Here is a 19,504-nt window from a genome sequence, read left to right on the forward strand (position 1 = left end):
CATACATCAAACTTAATCACAACACACACCGATTTAAGCCACTGGAAGTTGTTGCGCGGTGGCAAAGTTTAACACTTGCAAATTTCGGAATGACAGTCGTTGCTTTGGTGGTGAGAGCGAATTGCTCGAAGATATCCGGCACTTGTTCAAGTTTCGGGAGCGTTTGGGTTGGGTGGCGAAATGAGAGGCGGTTTTAGACAATGGTTATATTTATTACGTTTTAAAAATTTGTAATCCCATTGTATTACATATAAAAAGCCGTCAAAAGCTCGATCATTTTTATGTCATATATTATATTGATATCAAATTTTTCACGCATATAAAAAACATTTCGACTTATGCTCGGACGTTCATCGTGAGCCCCACGAATAAAAGGGTTCGAATTTTAGAAATTCAACTAAACTTCGTTTGGGTCAAATAAATAATTTTTGTACATTCTAAAGCTTAAGCCACTCGCAGACCTCACAACGTCCTTCCAAGCACCAATTTATTGTTAGCCTAATGTTACAAATAGATAATTTACAATATACTGAAAGATCCTGACAAATTGCATGCTTCTCCAGCGACATAGGTACTCTAGTAGTGTGAATAAATACATACTCATTTTTATTGTGTGTAATTTGCTGAGACGGGGTCGGGCGTTGGCGTTGGCGCAGCGTTCAATTTTTGGCATTGAAATCCCCTCAGGTATGGCACATGTTGCTATCTCTATCCAGGAACGCTCCGCGAACGCCACGCCCGCCGCCCGCAAAACGTAACCTTTCCCAAATGCCCGAGGCCGGACCTCGACGAGTCGAAATCCGGCCGTGGCGGTAAAAAAATTACTTAATAAAACCTCTGCTGATATTGCTCATGCTAAACTCTGAAGAATACATCATCAATAATAATAATAATGATAATAAACCGGCACGGGTCGGGGCGGCAGCATTTGTACTCATTCAGTAATCACCGGTTGATTTGTAACTGTCTCGAGTCGAAACTCTTCGATAACAAGTGGCTGGTGCCGCGCTCTGCTAAAGTAGTGCCGGCCCTATCTAGCACAAGGGGCGGCAATGCAGAGCGCCCGCTTCGCCCTCTGCCACCCCGTCCGGCCCCTACTACAGTACGCTATAAACATACATAAACTACCTTCTCAACGCGCAACACTTCCCAATAGTAATAATATGTGTAATTGAAAACAGCGAGGGAGCATCCTAGCGGCTACTCTATACCGGCCGCCTCGCAAGACGGCCCTCACACAACTACGACACCAAACATGGTTACCATTTGTTAATATGTTGTGTGTACCAAATTTGTACTTTAATAGGAGAAAAGAAACCGCCCCAAAGCGACACTCCGACGATCTGACGCTTTATTCAACTATGACAAAAAACCGGACAACGAAATTCACTAGCACTAACATTCATTTTGTATAAAACGTTAAACTAAAAGTACTATAAACACTTGTTTAAATGGGATATATTGCCTAAGGATTATGAGCGATTATTCAACTAAAATGGTCAATCTTTCGGCCGAATGTTCCAAATTTCACTCCGGAGTTCGTACGGTGAAAAATCAACTACACACAACAACGAAACGGACTTTGCGCATTCTGACCACACCACAAGATAGAGAGCAGCGCAGCAAACCGCGACATACACTAACTGCTGTACAGGGTGGCTAAAAAATTAAAACAGACTTCTCAAACTCGTATCTACGGAATGTATTGACACTGCGATTTCAACTTTTGTTGGCCAAGAGATGATACATTGAGAAATATGCCCGCCAAGTTTCAATTGTAACTGCACCAGCTCAAGGAAATTCAGAAATCCTAATTTTGATAGATTTTTATAGGCGAGGTATTTGATCAGTTTTTGCTGCTTTATTTTTTAATACATTGATCCTGGACATAATGCCTGCACATTTTTTCGATTTGCTTCTCTATCGGTGGTGCGGCGTGGGCGAAAGAAAGGTGTAATGTTTGCGAAAAGAAAATGCAGGGATGGAGTGGCAGCCTAAATGGGGCGGCCCCGAACGCAAAAGCAAGGGAGCCCACGCAACCATGAGAGATGGAAACTACACCTACCTTACCTCGCTACAAGATGCAAAAATTTACGTATAAAAAATTAGTGTTTTTAAGAATTTTCGTTTTTTATATACAAATTTTTATCACTTCGAATCGATCATTGATCGTGATCACACGGAACCGGTTACAACATTAATGCCAACTCGTCTCGAAAAATAACTTGTATCGGTTCCACTTAAGTCTAGAAAACAGCCGATCGTATAAAAATATATCATCACAAAAATATGAAATTTCTGTGTACAAAATCACAATTATTAGTACGCCAATTAATGAAAGAATGGACCGCGACTAGCGGATTGCGCTTTCCAACCAACGAGTGGTTGGAAAGCGCCGAATGATACCCTCATGGTTGCTGGTTCTTGGATTAAAGACAGCTAGCTAAGCGAAACACACACGGATACATGTCATTATCTACTTGCAGCCAAGCTACGCTAAAAATACACTATATAGTGGTGCTCTACGGTACGACCCTTACCCTGATTGCGCCTTCGTGTAATAATATTGTGCATGGACAGCCTTATCGGAGTGAAACGCACGGCTCGGCGCGACTGTTATACATCTGCATAATCTGCTCCGTCCACCGTGAAACCGTAGTCCTCCCCAACGGGAGGCTTCCCAGTTTCACGGCAGTCGGAAGAAATTATGTCGGAGTTACACGACACGAAATGGCGCTAAATGGTGGTTTTGAAGCCGAGCCGCGCGCGGACAGAGAGGACGCCGGACCGCCGCCGACTTATTAATGTCTCGTCTTGATCAGGAGAAAAAAGGACGAATGGTCGAGCTCTGGCAGCCACCGATTGGTCCTCGCACCAGCTGGGGGTGCCCGCGCCTCTTCAACGACTACACCTACTTATTAATTCGTATTTTATTGTAAAAAACGACTACGAGCTAGACTTACGATTAATCGACATATAATACCAATTTGAAAAACTTAATGGATTCCGAATTCGAACACGTTTATGTACAGTTTTTGTCCAAAAAACGACAACATTCAAGGATTCTTATTACACGTAGAAAAGTTAGACCGTGAGTTAGGCCTCGATAACAAGAAGCGGTTTAGGGGTGGTTTAGAGTGGGGGCATGCAGTTACCACTACGCTAAGGGACTACTGCTACGCTCGCAATACGTTACAGAAGCTCGCTCGCACTCGCGCAACATATCTAGTCGGTCGATGTGTAGTACTTTCAAAAAACAACATAAAAGTCCAGGAGGTAGTGCATTTTTCTGGTACTGGCTCTCCCAGTCAGCTAACATGGACAGGCTTGATCAGTTAGTGGCGAAAATTGTATATTTGTAAAGAGGTTGTCCACTGGAAAGTTTTAGCCAGAGTAGGAATAATTGGATGAGTGTGAGAATTGGTAGGAGAAAAATTCACCACCTGCTGGACTTAAGCTTTGGCTAAACGGAGATAGGAATTATTTTACCCTCAACAATCGATTATATTGTTATCATTTATATAAAATTTGCAAAAGTAACGAACGGTTTGTACTTGAAGCAATTTCCTAGGTCCGCCATCTTCATCATAATCACCATCAAGTCTAAAGAGGTATTCGCGGATAATCTGAGCGGCTGAGTTCTTTGTACGTCCGTTTCTGGAAGGCTACGGGTGCAGCAGCGGGATGAAGTGGCAGTGTGCTACTCGCAGGGAGACCGACTGTCCCTGAACCCATCACAACAACAACGACGATAACGGGACACGCACGCGAGACCCATTCCATGGTCCCGCACCTTTCACACCTATCACTAATTATTGGGACACAGCAATTATATCAGTTTTATTACTATAGTATTATGTATTACAGTTATTAAGTAATAAAGCGATCGTTACGATCCGTGTAAACGTAACCAACACAGTTGCCTCTACATAACTTTAACCTAAACTTCAAATAAAAAATAATAAAAAAAAAACAAAACTCAAATCAATTAGACAAAAAAAAACTCAAACGGGATTGCTTTCAAACTTCACTCACTGTCAGTTCAACAAGACCTGCTTTAGCGTCAACTGAATTCGAGCTAGAAATTAAGATAACTATGATCACAATGTCATTCCTTTGATAAAAAGACTTAAGTTGAATATAAATTCACTAAAACCTAACAAACATATAATTAATAATAAACTAATAACATAACGGTTTTACACGCGAATATGTCTGAGGGCCGTTTCCAGAAGGAAAGCGCCCCCCAAAAATAAATGCGACATAAAATGCAACAACATAACAAAGAAATCTAAGTCCGTCTACCGCGCTCTGGTGAGTTGCAGACGGCAGAACTCGTCGAGACGCAAGCCGGCCAGCTCGCGCCACAGCAGCCCCAGATCCAGGTCCATGAGGTCTGGGGGCGGCGACGGCGGCGTCGGCGGCGCCTTCGCGAGCGAGGCGGGGGCCGCGGGCTATGGCCACATCTGCAGCGACCGCAGCGGCTGGCGGGCGTAGCAGTACGCCAAAGGCTTGACGAAGTGCGTGTCGAACGTGTGGCAATGCGGACACGGCACTATGTGGCTGTAGTCGCTGAAGAAGTTCAGGCGCTGGGCGGGGTGCAGCACTGGCTTGTAGCACGCGTTGCACTGCAACAAAACCAACCTCACCTCAATTCCTGCACAATCTGCAGAACAACACTTCGCTAGAAATCGATAAATAGGTCCAATATTGTTGATATTGATCCTCTGATGTTTATAAAAGAAGTCGCGACAAAGTTACATACAGATAACGAATTTTTATTGAATTGTTAACAAAATGTTAACAAAAACAATTCCTGATAAGACGGGCAATAATTTGTGGTCGGCTTAATTGTTGAGATGTTTTCGATTTCTTGTGATTTGTTACCTTGATGCGCTCGGTGCAGCACGGCATGGCAGCGAAGATATCGTAGGAGTACATGGTACCCAGAACGAGAGAGGATCCGTCCCATCTCTGGTTGCAGAACCTGCAGATAATCGCGCGTCCGTTTACGCCTTCAAGGCAGGCCATGCAGACTGCTGTCAAGAACTGGGTGCGTCCCTCTACTTTCACCTGCAGGAGACAGAAAGAAAAAATGAATTACATAATAGCCGTGCTTTGACCTCTGTAACTTACTTCGATGCAGCCTTTGGCATGCTGGCGCGGACTTAGGAAAAATGTGCCATCGACTAGAGGATACCTATCGAAAACTGGCATCGTCTCTTCGCAGAGGACACAGTGCACTTTGGAGCGACCCTGAGATGCAAGAGTTGACAAGATGAAGCAACGAGTGTCATCGTTTCCGTGGTTGCCCTCGTCTTCCGTCTGGAAAAGAAAACACGATGTTTTCAGTTCACGTGGGGAGATAAGGGCTTTGATCATTTTCCGATTGGGGACGCTGAGGGATAATATCCGGACGAGGTTTAATAAGGTGGTGAGACCGGACGCAATAACCACACTCGACAAACAGCGATCCTCGGGCTCTCCGCAAACTGGAAGCGAGGGGCCTGCTTGTACAAGATTTTAATAAGACTAACAGCTAAATATGTGTCTGATATAGTTTCTGTGATAGATAATAAAGCGAAGCGGCGCTTAAGCGTAATGTAACTTTAATAATTCGAGTCATATTTCAATTTTATCCAAGCGCGAAGTAAAGTGGATCCTTGCGAAGCGCCTCTTAAGACAATCTCCAGCAGTCATCTTGCATGAACCTAATACCAGCAGCGGCGGACACGTTAATCTGACAATGCAAAAAATTGGAAACAAAAAATCGCCCAGCTCGAGCATCAACTTCTGATACTTTAATCATTTCCGAATATGCAAGCTCGAGGATTTGCGGATGAGTTTATGTCATGGAAAAAATCGGTGGTTAACTTGTCAACGCGTGAGTGACGAGACTTTTCAAAACCATTAAATATTTCTACATGAGGAAGTTTCGTTTCACTCGCACGTTGTTATTTAGTCAATTTCGCTTTTCTATTATGGTCATCTCGGCTCCTGCTGTGCAAATGTAATGAAGTTGGTCGGCGAGTTTTCGAGTTTATAACGAGCTCCACGGTCCCATAAACCGCACTTTTGCAACTTTCTGCCGGACAGTCAAAAACAGGGAGCGGTTTGTCTTCTTGCACGATGACACCCTGAATTGTTATTCGAACGAAATTTATGGTTAGTGGCTTTCGCCGGATGAACTTCCACAAAGCCAAAAATTTAATACTCGAGCTGACAAAATCATCGACGAATTATACAGGGTGTATACCCGCATTATAAGGAAACCACATACTATAATAATCAACCGACGAACAATATAAACGCGCAAAAAATTATTGGCTAAACTTAATTTTACCGGAGGGCTCGCTCGTATCGCGTGCCTCAATTTATATATTAGACATTTTGCCACAGGTAATATGTTGAAAATCGATCCAAAAAAGTTGATTACGATTATACCCCCCAATTATATTACGTAATATGTTAAAAGTTCAATGTAATATTATAGTGAGTCATTGGAGATCGCTGATCAGCACAGCAATTATTTTTTTAATAATTAAAAAAAAAAGTTTAAAAATACAATCTTCTTAGTTTACACGATGATTGGAGTTTAAAAAAAAATTGAGATTTTGAAAGTTGTCTTTTGTGTCAAATACATATTCGTCGAGGTGTGTGTGGCAGGGAAATTTAAATAGCTCGAGTATAGAACATAAATATTTCATCCAACGCGCTTCGTTCACATTTCCGCATGGTTATAGATGAAGTTCTTAAGTCAGGCGTCCCTTGGAAGCCGTAAGTAAGTCAGTTGTTGCAAAAATGTGGCATTCTTTCGTGCTTTAATCTAGTTAATCGATGGCAAGCAAGTCTTACGGTGCTTAATTGAAACTGTCCACGAAGATATATTATAGTACACGGGTCAGAATGAAAAAAATCAGGTATGTTGAATCAAATATATACTAGGTGTAATAAATCTAGTCACGGAAGTCACTGTCCTGGCACAAATCAAACGAATCGAGTCGATGCAGTCGCGATCCAGAAACAGTGGTCGCAATTATAGTTGCAAGTTTAATTTACAGCTCGCTACGAATATGGCAAGTGAAATCTGTGCAGTTTGTTCCAGATAGACATCTGTTATTTAGCGATCAATCGTCTCTAAAAGGACGTGCGTCAGTATGGGATTCCGGGGCGCTCCTTATTCACCTCATCATCAAGTCAAAAGAGAGGCGTGTTCCCGTCAAAAGCCAGACTTTCCTCTTGCAACACGACTGTTAACAATTACGCTGCGATTCGATGGATTTTATCAGGAATTTTTCCTTGTTATCCTGGCCGCACCATATTTCACTGCCACCATATCGGCGAGATTTGAACCCACGTTGTTCCAGTGGCAGCTCCTAAATCACCGTCGCCGTCCTCACCGAATTACATGGACCGTTGCGAAAATTAATAGTCGATGTATTGCAAAGTTGCAAGCTCGTTTTTCGTTATTATTACCTCTGGAATACCGGTTTCGCAGAGATCACCGGAATGTCGTCCGACACGTGATATTTTATCGGAAAAATGCCCGAAAACGGATGCTCGTCTATCCAGGAAACTGATAATTGCGACTTTTTTTTTATCAAAGTCTTCGACCCAAATGGGCGATTTTTCGTGCGATTAGTAGTCGCAGGTTCGTTAACCGGTGGTTTATGCTCGAGAATGAGGGATGCATTGTTCTTCTGACGACGTTATATGGACGTCGCATTGACGTCGAGGTGATTAATTATATACATTGAGCACATGCAACGCCGTGACCTGCCATGACCTGCAATAGGACAACGACTGTACCGGGATGCTAATAACGAATACAAGGACATCTAATTTTAAATGCATTGGACGCCTACTTCTATGCACCAACCAATGCATGGGCCACGCTTCTAAATGTTAGCGACGTTGTCATAGAACGACCTTCCGCCGTCTGACAAATTTTACGCGATTTGTTATTATGAAACATTGGCGTCATTCTCGATGCAAAATCGGATGCGTCTACATGTTTTTCCAACGACACGATGCCACAACACAAGCCAAAATCTAATATTAACAAGAGGATTAATCGCTTATTGAAACTGTGGAGGCGAAAATTTATGGCCAAATCTTTTAATCCACATTAATTATTTATGCAAACACTTTTAGTGGCTCTTAAGCCCGTTGAAAGAACATGTAAATATAAACTTTTCCAACTAATACCGCCTGCCCGAAAAGTGTTTGCGTAATTGAAATCTAGATTTATTTTTTAAGTTGCGGAACTGCAACAAAGGTGTCACCTACTGACTGCGCCAATTAAGTTTTTGGAAGACAAGAGTACATTTTGTGTTTTAAAAAATATTTGTTTTGTTTCGTGGCCCTCTTTAGGCGTCGCAAGGGTGGATCTTTGCGCCGTTCCCGTGCGATCTTTTTTAAGCGGCTTAGTTTAATCCAGTCGTTCACAAGTCACCACCTCGCAAAATTAAGCCGAAATCAGATCTTTCCGTTTTAGATTTTGGGATTTTCTCTTCTTGTTATCAGCGACACGGAAAATTATTTTTGTTATAATGTATTTTATTTCACGGGAGCTTTGACGATGTAGTTTTTCAACGCGGAAATAATTTCACGGCGAAAGCTCCGTGCGAAAACACCCCGACGCAGATTAGCAAACCGCCACCGTCGAAAAACTTTCAGATTGAAATTAATTATTAAGTGAAAAAAGTTAAAGAGGGATTTGCAAATTCGACGAATTCGCTTGATAAAATCGACGTCCAATTAATATCCCAAAGTTTCGTAATGAATGGCAGAGTGCTCTTTGGAAAAAGTTGCTTAATTGGTCGATTGATTGTTTTTGCGTCGCTCATCAATTCAATTTTGTTATTGATTTCAAGTCGCACTGTTTCCCGATTCAATTTGATGGGAAATGACAAATCGTGGCGGGTGGAAGAAAGACTCGCTATTGTCAATCACTCTTCCGTTCACTGGTTTCCTGTTGTTCAACACTTTTTCTTTCATTGGTCCTGTCTGGACGACACGACTGTTGTATGTTTCCTTGATGGAAGTGGTTCATGTCAACAAAACTTCGCTTTTAATGCCCCAGCCCGGACTTTTTCCATCGATTCGACTCCGACCCTTATGAGACAATTACAAATATCTCGCTCCCGCACGATTACAACGCCCGTAAATAGAGCTATACGTGTTTAGTTTTTGCCGTGGTGTAAGGAAATAAATTGTAGATACGCTGTAAATTTCGTGCTTCTCGGCTGTTCAGGCTTGTGTGTGTAAGCGGTATTATTCGTTTGAAGAGTTAATTATGACGCTTGGAAAGTTATAAATTGAAAAGCAAATGAAAATGTAAATACAGATCTTAATGGACTTCCTTGGTTTGTTTAGTTACATAAGATTCGTTATTAATTGGTAGCACTAATCATCTTTTCTTTTTAACGAGCATCTGAACAGATCATCGTGAAACTTCATGATCATCTCTCGCAATCCTCTCGAGCTTTATTATCGGATTTTATTTCGTACTCCCTGCGAAGCTCCGTTTCTTCTCATGTCTATAAAGGCGTTCTTTCTGAAATGCATTTTTCATGGTCGTCGCGATGTTTTATTTCCGTTACACCTGGCCCTTACAGCTAGAGCACTTCTCGTCGCCGACGACAATTTACGCCCATCCGTGTTGCTTTTACGACGTTGAAACACCCAGCATGGGAATTAATCGGGTAAAAAGTGGCTTTGGTGTGAGAAAGTTTACACTGTCGAATCGAAGGAACGCTTATATCGCCATGCTTTACGACATAAGCCTTAGAACGACCGAATTTCAATATATCCTTTCTATGCGGCAGTTTCAAAAAGTAATTCTCGACCAAACTGCCGGTGAAATGTTAAACATTCGCATAAAACTGAGAGTCTAAGTTTTATGCGGCCACTCCACTTTATTTTGTTTGTTTCCTCCATTGTTGTGTCGGTAATTTTAAATTTAGATCCGCCAACTTTTACTGACCATCGGAACCGCAAGAAGCACCAATTAATTAAAATTTATCGGATTTTGGGTGGCCAAAGAAAGGCAAAAAGCTGTAATTATAGTTGGCTCAAATTATTTGCTTTGAGAGAGGACGTTGAGCCATCGCAGAGTTAATGGATTTCGTGGTGTACCTCATGCAGGAAGGGTTGAGTGCAACAGTCGGCTCTGGTGTCAGAATGAGGAGCCTGTTCTGTGTTGCTGTCTGTTTCGAGTGACAGCACAGGTAATTGGCAATCCACGATCCTAAATCGATTAGGTCGTCTGACGCTGCAATCGACTCACGTCACTCAATTAAGTCGGGTCTACAAGTCAACTCCGCCAAAACATCCCCAAATAACCGGCATAAAAAGCCCTCATGTGCTTCACAAATCTCGGGCTTTCTATTTAGTTTTCATAGTCTTTTGGGAGAACGCGGACAAAACAGCGCAATTTATGTTTAAACTAGAGCGACATAAATCTCCGATTGTATTCTAGTAAGACCGTCTGATCCTCGAAAGTTACGACGTCTCAATATGATTCCCCTTTCGTGAGTTACAACTCGAGCAAAAGTAGAGGAAATCCGCGTTCCAGGCTGTGACCAAACGCTGAATTTCCCTACATTTCATATCTTTCAATTAATCCGGGCGCTGACGCTCGCTCCACTCGCCAACCTAGACGTAGGAATTTCCGATTGTCAGTATTTCTATATCCGGAGTCAATTCCTGTCTTATCGGCGAGGCCTGGATAACGCCCGATATTTCTCGAGGTGGTATTTACTCAACATCAGACGAAAATTATGAAGTAGATTTCGAGACTTTTCAATAAGAAAAGTTCCACGTTTTGTAATATCCGACCTAAGATGAGTTCTATAAATGTCTCGAGAGCACGCCAGCTTTCGCTTTGCATCTTTTATTTATGCCTTATCGTTGTTGTTCCTCCCTTTGATCTATGCCGAAACTGTTACCATACGTAACTCATTCTTAAATCTCCAAAGTTATTTCTTTATTGAAAAGTCAATTTCGGAGACTTGCACGCGACTAACGTACCAAAGGCGAAAAATTAATGAATTAAACTCCGCGCTTCTGGTCGTAAAGTCTGCCGTAAACTACAGCGATCTTAGGCGACTTAATGAGACCCGAACGAAAATTATAATTCGAATGCATCTCGAGTTTAATACACCGGGAGTTATATCTCTGCTTTGGAAATCGTCCAAAATTTCTCCTGTTAACAGTATAATTGCTGGAGCTTCAATGACCTTCGCGTGCACAGAATACTACTGAGAATTAAGATGATTGCCAGAGAGAGGAGTTAAACTTTTAATTAAAAGTTGAATTTAGATAACTATCGTCTAGTCAGTCGATTGCAATGTACGTATAAACACGCCATTTGATCCCGCGCTGATACACTTTTGGCCAACATATGCAACATGTACGCTTTTTCAATCGTTCAATCTTGATTTTGTTGAATAAAAGCTATTTTATTTTTATTTTCATTAAGTTAACATTTTTCGCTCTTTGAAAATTGTCCAAGTAGCAGACCAACAATTATGAACATGTCACACTCATGCACACGACGCTTTCAAATAAAACCCTCGCCCCGAGCAATGAGCTTTAATAAGAGGATTGAAAATCTTGTTTATATCGAAATCGTCGACGATTTAATATTTCGATTGTGCCGATCATAACGGAATCCACGACTCGCTCATTGTTCCGTCCCGGAGTTATAAGCAAACATCGTCATTTTTTACCTCGGAATTAATAAAAAAGCCGGCGCAAGTTTAATATCGCGAAATGAAATAACGCTTGCGTGGACACGCGATTAAAGCTCGTGTCGAGTTGCACTAAATCTTAGTCCTCGAAAGGGTAACACAAACATGTCCTCAGGGTGATTCCATAAGCTCGATTGATGGGCCTAAGCAGCCCCGGTTTAGGTTCCAGTTCAAACAGCAGTTTAAAGAGCTGTGATATACGAGGTCTTTGCTGCGGATTTTCGGATTTTCAAGGAGGACATTGGTGATCTCGAAGATAAAAACGCGACATTTATCACGCTGTTGCGCAATACGGAAAGTCGATCATTAATAACGAACATCCTTGATATTTGATAAAGGTAGATGCAGCAAATGTCTTTAATGGAAGCGTTTATTTGGGGTCAAACCCCAAGATTAATTATGTAGGCGCCGTAGTGAGTTCTTGCGGCTCGATCATTTTGAAATTTTGAAGCGGTCTCGGATGATTGATGACATTTCTCTCGACAAGTTGCAACACTGAAAAGTTTTGTTATTATTTGGACCGCTGATGGTGCAATGGTAAATTTGGGTCGCACTGAACGACACGTGTGCAAGACTGCACCACCCGACAGAAATAGACGCTACCTGCACAAAATTATTCGGAAAATGTACGTGATCCTGGTGTTCGATTTTGTAAATTAAGATTTTTGTAACATGACCACACGCAATTTAAATTCAAAACCTTGGCAAAAATCGTTTCAGAGTTGAAAGCTGTGTTTTCGCCTAGATGCGTCCAAAAGCAACACAAACCAGGAAATTCAAAATAGCCCATTCTGTGTTTAAAAAGACACAAAAACACCACATTCTTGGTAAATGACCCCTCGCTGCAAGCCACTAATGTTGGAAGTTATAATTATCTCGTAACTCCACTTTGCTAATTTAAATAATAGCACTTCCTGAAAAATGTCCAACGCGGGACACGGTGGGCGTGTGTTAATTCATTTTGAGGCGAAAGCAGGATTTCTGAATAATGAGTGTTACATCTCGAGATCAAGATCAGAATCGACTCTATTTCCTTTAATTAAAAATGCCTAGACAGCTGCCTTTATCGCCGATTCCAATTTAATGGCCAATGAAAGCTGATTACGTGATTTCTGGAATGAATTCGGTCTGTTCGAATTTACAATTTTTGGCAACACCCAAAACATAAAAGTCCGGTATTTCATCACAGCTGCAGTGTTGCATCGGCACATAAACGCGGTCGTCGAACCTCGTTCCATTGCCAACATCACACCGTTTTTAGTAACTGCACAGCGTCTTATACAGACAATCGTGTGATCCCGCAGGATGCGGTCTCTCCATTCTTGACCCATTTTTTAGGCGACATCTGTGTCGCTGCAACAGATGTGCAAATATTTGCCCGAATCTTTTCAGTCGAGTCGATTAGGGTTGATTAGTTACAAGGCGTTATCAGTGGACAACAAGCCGGACCTGAGGTAATCTCAATTGTGTTTGGTCACTGAGGATTTGAATCCCAAACCGAGAAAAGGGTCTCCTGCTGCACAGATATCAAGCTTGGTTGCACACAACAGCTCGCTCTCTCAAATATTTGCATGTTTGTTGCGGGCGTAAGGCGAACGCTCGTTCCTCTTTAAATTTATCGAACGGACCTGAGCGGCGAAAGGGACACCTAACACAAATAATTTACACCTGAATTTTTTCCAACGTCACAGGACGTGCAAAAAATAGACATTTATCCAAATTAAAGTGCCAAATAGGTGAAATTGAAACTTTTGTAATCCTGCAGTGTTTAGCGATGAGAACTGCAGGATTCGGACGGTCCCAGTTTTTGTGGGAACTCAGATAATCCCGCTTTTATTAGAGTTGTTTGTGGGATGTATCAGCAGGAACATTTGCATAATAAGAGATTTCAGGTCAAATAACACCGATACACTTCCTTATCAAAATCATAATATTATGAAATTGCTACCAAAAGAGCGAAAGGATGTCAAAAAACAACGTTTGTGTATCTAGGTGAGAAAAATTATTTGTATTGCGATCAAACAAATAAGCGACAAACAAACTGACCCACAAATATTTATGCATTTATCCAACACCTCCATGTAAATGATTTACTGCAAACATATTAAAAAAGAAAAACCAATAAGCAATATATTTATCCAGTTTTATCACTATGGGGCAAACACTCAATGCAAATAACGCCTTCGTTGGTTATTATACACGGATTTTAAATGTTTTAAGTATGTATTAAGTCGTCTGGTCTATGAAATTGTAACAATATAAAAACATGGTTCGTCTGTTTCGAAGTTATTCTATGTGTTCCATTAAATATAATAAAAACATACAGCGTAAATCCCAAAAGCTAAACACAAATATAGAGACGGATAGCTGTCGACAGACATTAAAACGAGAATGGCAAAAGAAAAAGAACCACATGTGTAAATCAAATATTACTGGAGCTTTGTTTAAGAGTTCGTCGAACTGAAAAAATGTAACCAGACGGGTAAAAAGTGTAATTTTCATGATATTCAATACTGAATTATCCGTATTAGTTGTGTGTAGTGGGAGGAATGGTTGGAGGCAACTTTGTCTTTGATATAATCAAGTCTGCACACAGCAACGCATGGAACAAATTGAGTTAATTTATTTGATACATACATAATTAAACTTGTAAATTGCAAAACAAAGTTAGTCTTCCTAAATGTACATCCTCAAGTTTCTTGGCGTTTTAACGGAGGTGTGCTCACAGCAGAAGAAAAAGCTCGTAGTCGTTTTGGCGGCGTTTTCGTTCGCTCTCCGCGGTCTGTGGGCCACAGTCCTTCCGGAAGTTCCCCATGTTGAGCTCGGTGTTTCATTACGAAACAATGTGTTTACAATAAAAGCCTACAAAATGCGCCTAATTCACTCGAATCCGGGACCGTCGACCCAATTGTCGAGAGAAGTAATTGCGGAACCGACGACGACGAATTGCGACTCGAAGAAAATTGAAAAGCCGGGTTTACATTTCGCTTCGATTCTCTCGAGCACAAATACTAGAAAACAAATATTCGCGAACCTATCACAATGCATAATCTTCTTTGAAAATCGGTAGACAAACAATGAGCAAAAAGCCTCGTCCACGGGTCGTTGACGCGCTATGGCCCCAAAAAACACAATCCGAAAGCTCCTAATCGTCTAAGTGTCTTCTTATTCGCCGCTTTGTGAATAATGAACCATTTCCTCCGGACCGTCGCTTGAGCTTTGACTAACTAAATCAGGGCGAATTTGTCACGGCTTCGCTAAAAGCCAAGTTCGGCCAGCGAGCGCCGCATCAATCATTTGCCACTGGCTAGTGGGTGCTAAGTTTCTCAATTTTTATTTAATTAATTTATATCGATCCAGTTGTGAGTGAAGAGAGCTAAAAGTGCACTAATTTCCACGTTAATCCTGGCCCTGATATTTGAGTGATTTTATTGGGGCTAATCTTTTCGGGCGTTTGTCGCAGACACCAGTCAGTTAATTTTTCACGAGTTCAGTCAGTAACGAAAATAAAACAGTCACACGACGTCAGCCACAAGCCTGAAAAATTTATTGTTCTATTCATACAACGTGCCCTAATCGATATGTCCAGACTGTATGGCCCGGTGCAATTTGTCCGCTTATTCGAAAATTAACTATGGCCCCGAAATTATTTAATAACGCGTCCATTAACACGAAGAATTTCAGCGGCAGCTGTGACAAGTGGCTACAATTCGTCATTTTGAAATTAAAAACCGACCACTAATTCATCGGGGGTTGGATTCAGCTGAGAAAAGGCTGCCGGCGACATCTGAATGACGAGATGTACGAGGTTATCAACGTCAACGGTGCACATTTAATAACGCAATATGTCGCAGACAACGCGGCGATGAAAAGAAGATGTTAGCGCTCAACACGCGCCATTAGTTCGACGTTTTGTCTGAATTTCGCGAAGCCCTTCTTCAAATGAAGTGTAAACATGAAAGATGGGAAGGTGGTGCCGATGTGTAATCGCCAAATTGCGAATTTACAATGAATGCCGGGCCAGCGACTTCGCAAACGCTCAAAAAATACCGCGGGTATAAATTATAGTCACCGCATGATGGCGGGCGTGCCTTTCTCGTAAAACAAGCAATGAATCTTCATCTGTTCGCAGCTTCTTTGCCGTCTTTCATTTTGCTCAAAGAACAATGTACTCCCACGAAAGAGATTAAAATTTCATCGCGATTTGAAACAATTTGAACTGATCCGTGCTCCATGTCAGGAGTCGGACAATAGAGCGTCAACACATCAGCGTTTTTATTAAATCTGGCGCACCTTTTCGTGCAACAAAGGCACCAGATCGCAAGTAGGACGCAGAAGATCGAAAGCAGACGCGATGCATAATTGATGCAGAACTGACTGCATTATGTTTGTATTGTAAACAGTACATTACCGGATCAATTCTGAACCGGATTTTTTTGAAAGCGATAAGTGGTTTCGCCATGTCGCCGCCCATCCGAAAGAAAATTAATTAATAATTGATGAGCCGATGTGGCGCAAACGACTTACGTGCCTGATCAATTTTTCAGTGAGTCGGCGGACAACTTTCGGTCTTACCTGAACAAAAAGAATTAAGTGAGCTGGAGAAGTTAACGTTGCCCGTACACAGGTGGGTTATTATACCGCCGGCTCATAAAGTTATTTGAGTTACTTTATATAACCAGTCGAGCCTTAAAAGATTGTGGAAGTTGCTCGTTTGAAGTGGCAAATTAAAAGATGCGGTCATTATTATGAAATATTTTATTAAACGGTTCGGCGGAACTGACGTGGAATCTTTCAAGTACCTGAAACTTTCGTGTCGGAACTTCTTGCTTCAAAAACAAAACGTTTTGTGTACGCATTAACATGTAAAAGAGGAAATGCACTAGTTGCGCCAAAGTTTTTTCAAGTAACCACTTGTGGCAAATGTGAAGACAAAGCAGCTAAATCCTGAACAGCCGACTTGTGGAAAAAGCGGGATAAAGCCAACAGTAAAAGTGAGTAGCTTGCTTTTGTAGTCATGTGGATTTAGCATTCGCAACAAAAAAGTTCGAAAAGGTGTGTGTAAAGCAGTCCCTTCAAAAAGAACCGAACGAAGCTTTTGTTTCACTAAATGATAAGGCATGATTTCCATGATAAGCTCGGATGGTGCACAATGGAAGAAGCAATTGGCTCGTCTGCTACACCATCAGTTCATTTTGAAGTTATCAGATTATAAAATAGACGTGTTATTTGATGACGGCGAGACGAGCTTATTAGGAATCATATTACATTACATTTACCTGAGAGTGCTTCCATATTCGAGAAGCTCGCTTTAGCGAAGGTTTTTACAGTAAAATGCTAAATTAATATTTGATCAAACAGACAGAGAAATACGTCGGATGTGAAATTCAGCATGAATTGTTTCTTTAACACGGCTATGGAGTGTTATTACGAAAGTCAGGCGGCTGAATTAGTAATCGCTTCATGCCTTACTACTGATTATCCTGCCAATCACCGTGCATAATCGGAGGATGTAATCTATTAATAAACTTGTTACAGACTATGCATGTTAAAATATCTTGTAACGAAGACCATCGTTACTTTAGCTATTATACTCCCGATACACTTCTTTATCTTAAACAATGCCCGAGAATTTAATACCAGACAGTTCCATAAGACAAAATAACTTAAAAAATCTTCATACAATACGCGAGCTAACAAAGTGTGCAGCAATTAATCGGCACTCAACTGTTCCTCATATGCTAAACAATGCGTGTTTAGACACATCACAATTTCCATTGTAACCAAAATAACTGCAAGCAATCCGAATACAGCATCCATTAATTGAAGTGTTCCTGCAAAATCGGCGCAAATCGCACGACTTTGGTCTTGGTCTATATTAACTTGTTTTCGCAAAATAATGTTTATCAATGTTATGAATGTATTTCTGGTGGAACCAGTAAACATAACAAATGTATTTATGCCAGAAGTCCTCACCAATACTGCTACGCACTTGATGCATGTAATGAACAATTTATTCAACTGATTTAGAAATTTCATTGAATTTGTAGCTGTGGATGAGTTCTTGCAACTTGCTCCGACAATGTAACGTTAAGTCCCTGCTTTCATGCGATATCTCGTCGCTGTTTACTCATCAGAGCATAAATTTTCCGATTTTCCATTATACCTACATTGTGTTCAGCACTTCAACATTTACCTTGCCAATAACGTCTCAATGAAACGGCTGAAGCACAACCTGCGCTTCAATTTATAGTTGAAAACAATTTCATTGTTATCTCCCGTCTGCTCGCAACAGGAGTTTAATTTTGCCAAAAAAGTGTCGTTTCAACGACCTGAAAATTTAGCTCTCCATCGGATCCGCCTCTTGATAAATAAACGCGAATGGTCTCTAAATTATGCGTGAAGAGGAGTAGTTTATATTTCGGCGTCGGAACGCTCGCTATCTTGACACGGTCTGGCGGATACAATGTGACGCAAGCGGCGTCAGCGACGCCGCAAACCTGACCCGTCTTATCTCAGGTATTGTTGTTCTAAGCACCGGGTGCGATCGTGCCAGAGGCAGAGATGCGAATTTAACCGGTGCAACAAACTGAATTAAAACCACTAGGAGAATTTTCGAATTTATGTTGAGAAAAAGCAGAAGAATGGAAACGTTATGGAAAAAGAATGTTAAGATATCTACATCATTGCAAAATGTCAGATTAAACAATCACGTCTCGCTGTTACGTGTTTTTCTGTGGTGTAGTTATTTAGACGGGAAGAATGTTGGCAATTTTTTGCTTTTGCAGGAAAGTATTTCCTGTGTTTGTCATTACTGCAGGAATCATAAAGCACACCGAGCACGTGCTTGGCATCATCAAGCCAACTCGTCAGATCGAAGTTAAAAATTAAATTCCAAAAATTTGAGTGTTTGTTCCCGCCCTGTTTAGTTTGCGAGTTGGTTGTAATTTAAACCAAGCACGTTAAAATCCAAAGTTTCTTGGAAGGTGCGCCGCGAAGGCAGACATCCACAATTCCGTGAAAGCCGCCGCCGCCGCCGTCGCCGCCACCACCCGCAGTATTGTTGGTTTGTTGACGCGCACATTTCCGGCGGCAGACGACGCGCAAATTGAAAAGAACTCTCACGTTACATCAAAATAGTCGCATTTTTGAGCCCGAGTATATCTTGTTACTTGGTAACGTGCAAGAACTGTCTAGAAAGCTTGTTGCACGCCCAGTATTGTGTATTGTTGTCTATAAAAGCAAGGGCAGGACGGTAAAATTCTGCTGCTGCCGCCGACATTAAATCAAATCAAATCGAACACCGACGGCCGCCTCCGTTCGCCGTGTGAAAGCCGTTAATTGGAAACTGCCAAGGTACTAAATATGTGGAGGATAACTCGTGAACATAGGTCGCCGGATATCGCGCCGGGGGCGGCGCAACTTCTCAAACTAATTACTCACTGATTGATGCCTACCCACGTTGCAAAATGCGGGAAAAACAACGAGAAATTATTAAAAGCTTCAACCATCCAGGACCAAGCAAGTGGAAACTGGAAGTTCCAGTTCGTTTTAATGTAATGGCAACGAAATTATTGACACTTTGAACAACAGTTCGGTCATTTTTTACATTTTTGATGCCAAAGTTGTGAGACCTGGAGGTCGCCTCCTGATCACCACTGAGGCAATTAGCTGCAGAATCTTATCTGATTGGTGGTATGTGATGGAGTGAGGTATCAAAACTAGAGACATGTAATGGCACTAGAGTT

At 41.5% G+C, this 19,504-nt stretch overlaps 1 protein-coding gene and 1 long non-coding RNA gene across 2 annotated transcripts in view; one reads left to right on the forward strand and one right to left on the reverse strand.

Moving 5' to 3' along the window:
• Window positions 1–191: 191 nt before the first annotated feature.
• Window positions 192–19,504, reverse strand: part of heca (headcase) — a 53,337-nt gene continuing 34,024 nt past the window's right edge. Inside the window, exons 3-5 of the mRNA XM_008202996.3 lie at window positions 5,137–5,325; window positions 4,888–5,073; window positions 192–4,628 (exon numbers count right to left, since the gene is read on the reverse strand). Coding sequence (XP_008201218.1) covers window positions 4,455–4,628; window positions 4,888–5,073; window positions 5,137–5,325 — 549 coding nt within the window. The 3' untranslated portion in view covers window positions 192–4,454. The remainder of the gene's footprint in view (window positions 4,629–4,887; window positions 5,074–5,136; window positions 5,326–19,504) is intronic.
• On the forward strand, window positions 15,248–17,388 carry LOC135265964 (uncharacterized). The gene is made up of 3 exons (XR_010333867.1): window positions 15,248–15,557; window positions 15,611–16,383; window positions 16,439–17,388. It is a non-coding gene; the product is annotated as an uncharacterized LOC135265964 (long non-coding RNA).

The sequence above is a fragment of the Tribolium castaneum genome, chromosome 4, assembly GCF_031307605.1.
Source record: "Tribolium castaneum strain GA2 chromosome 4, icTriCast1.1, whole genome shotgun sequence".
Lineage (NCBI taxonomy): Eukaryota > Metazoa > Arthropoda > Insecta > Coleoptera > Tenebrionidae > Tribolium > Tribolium castaneum.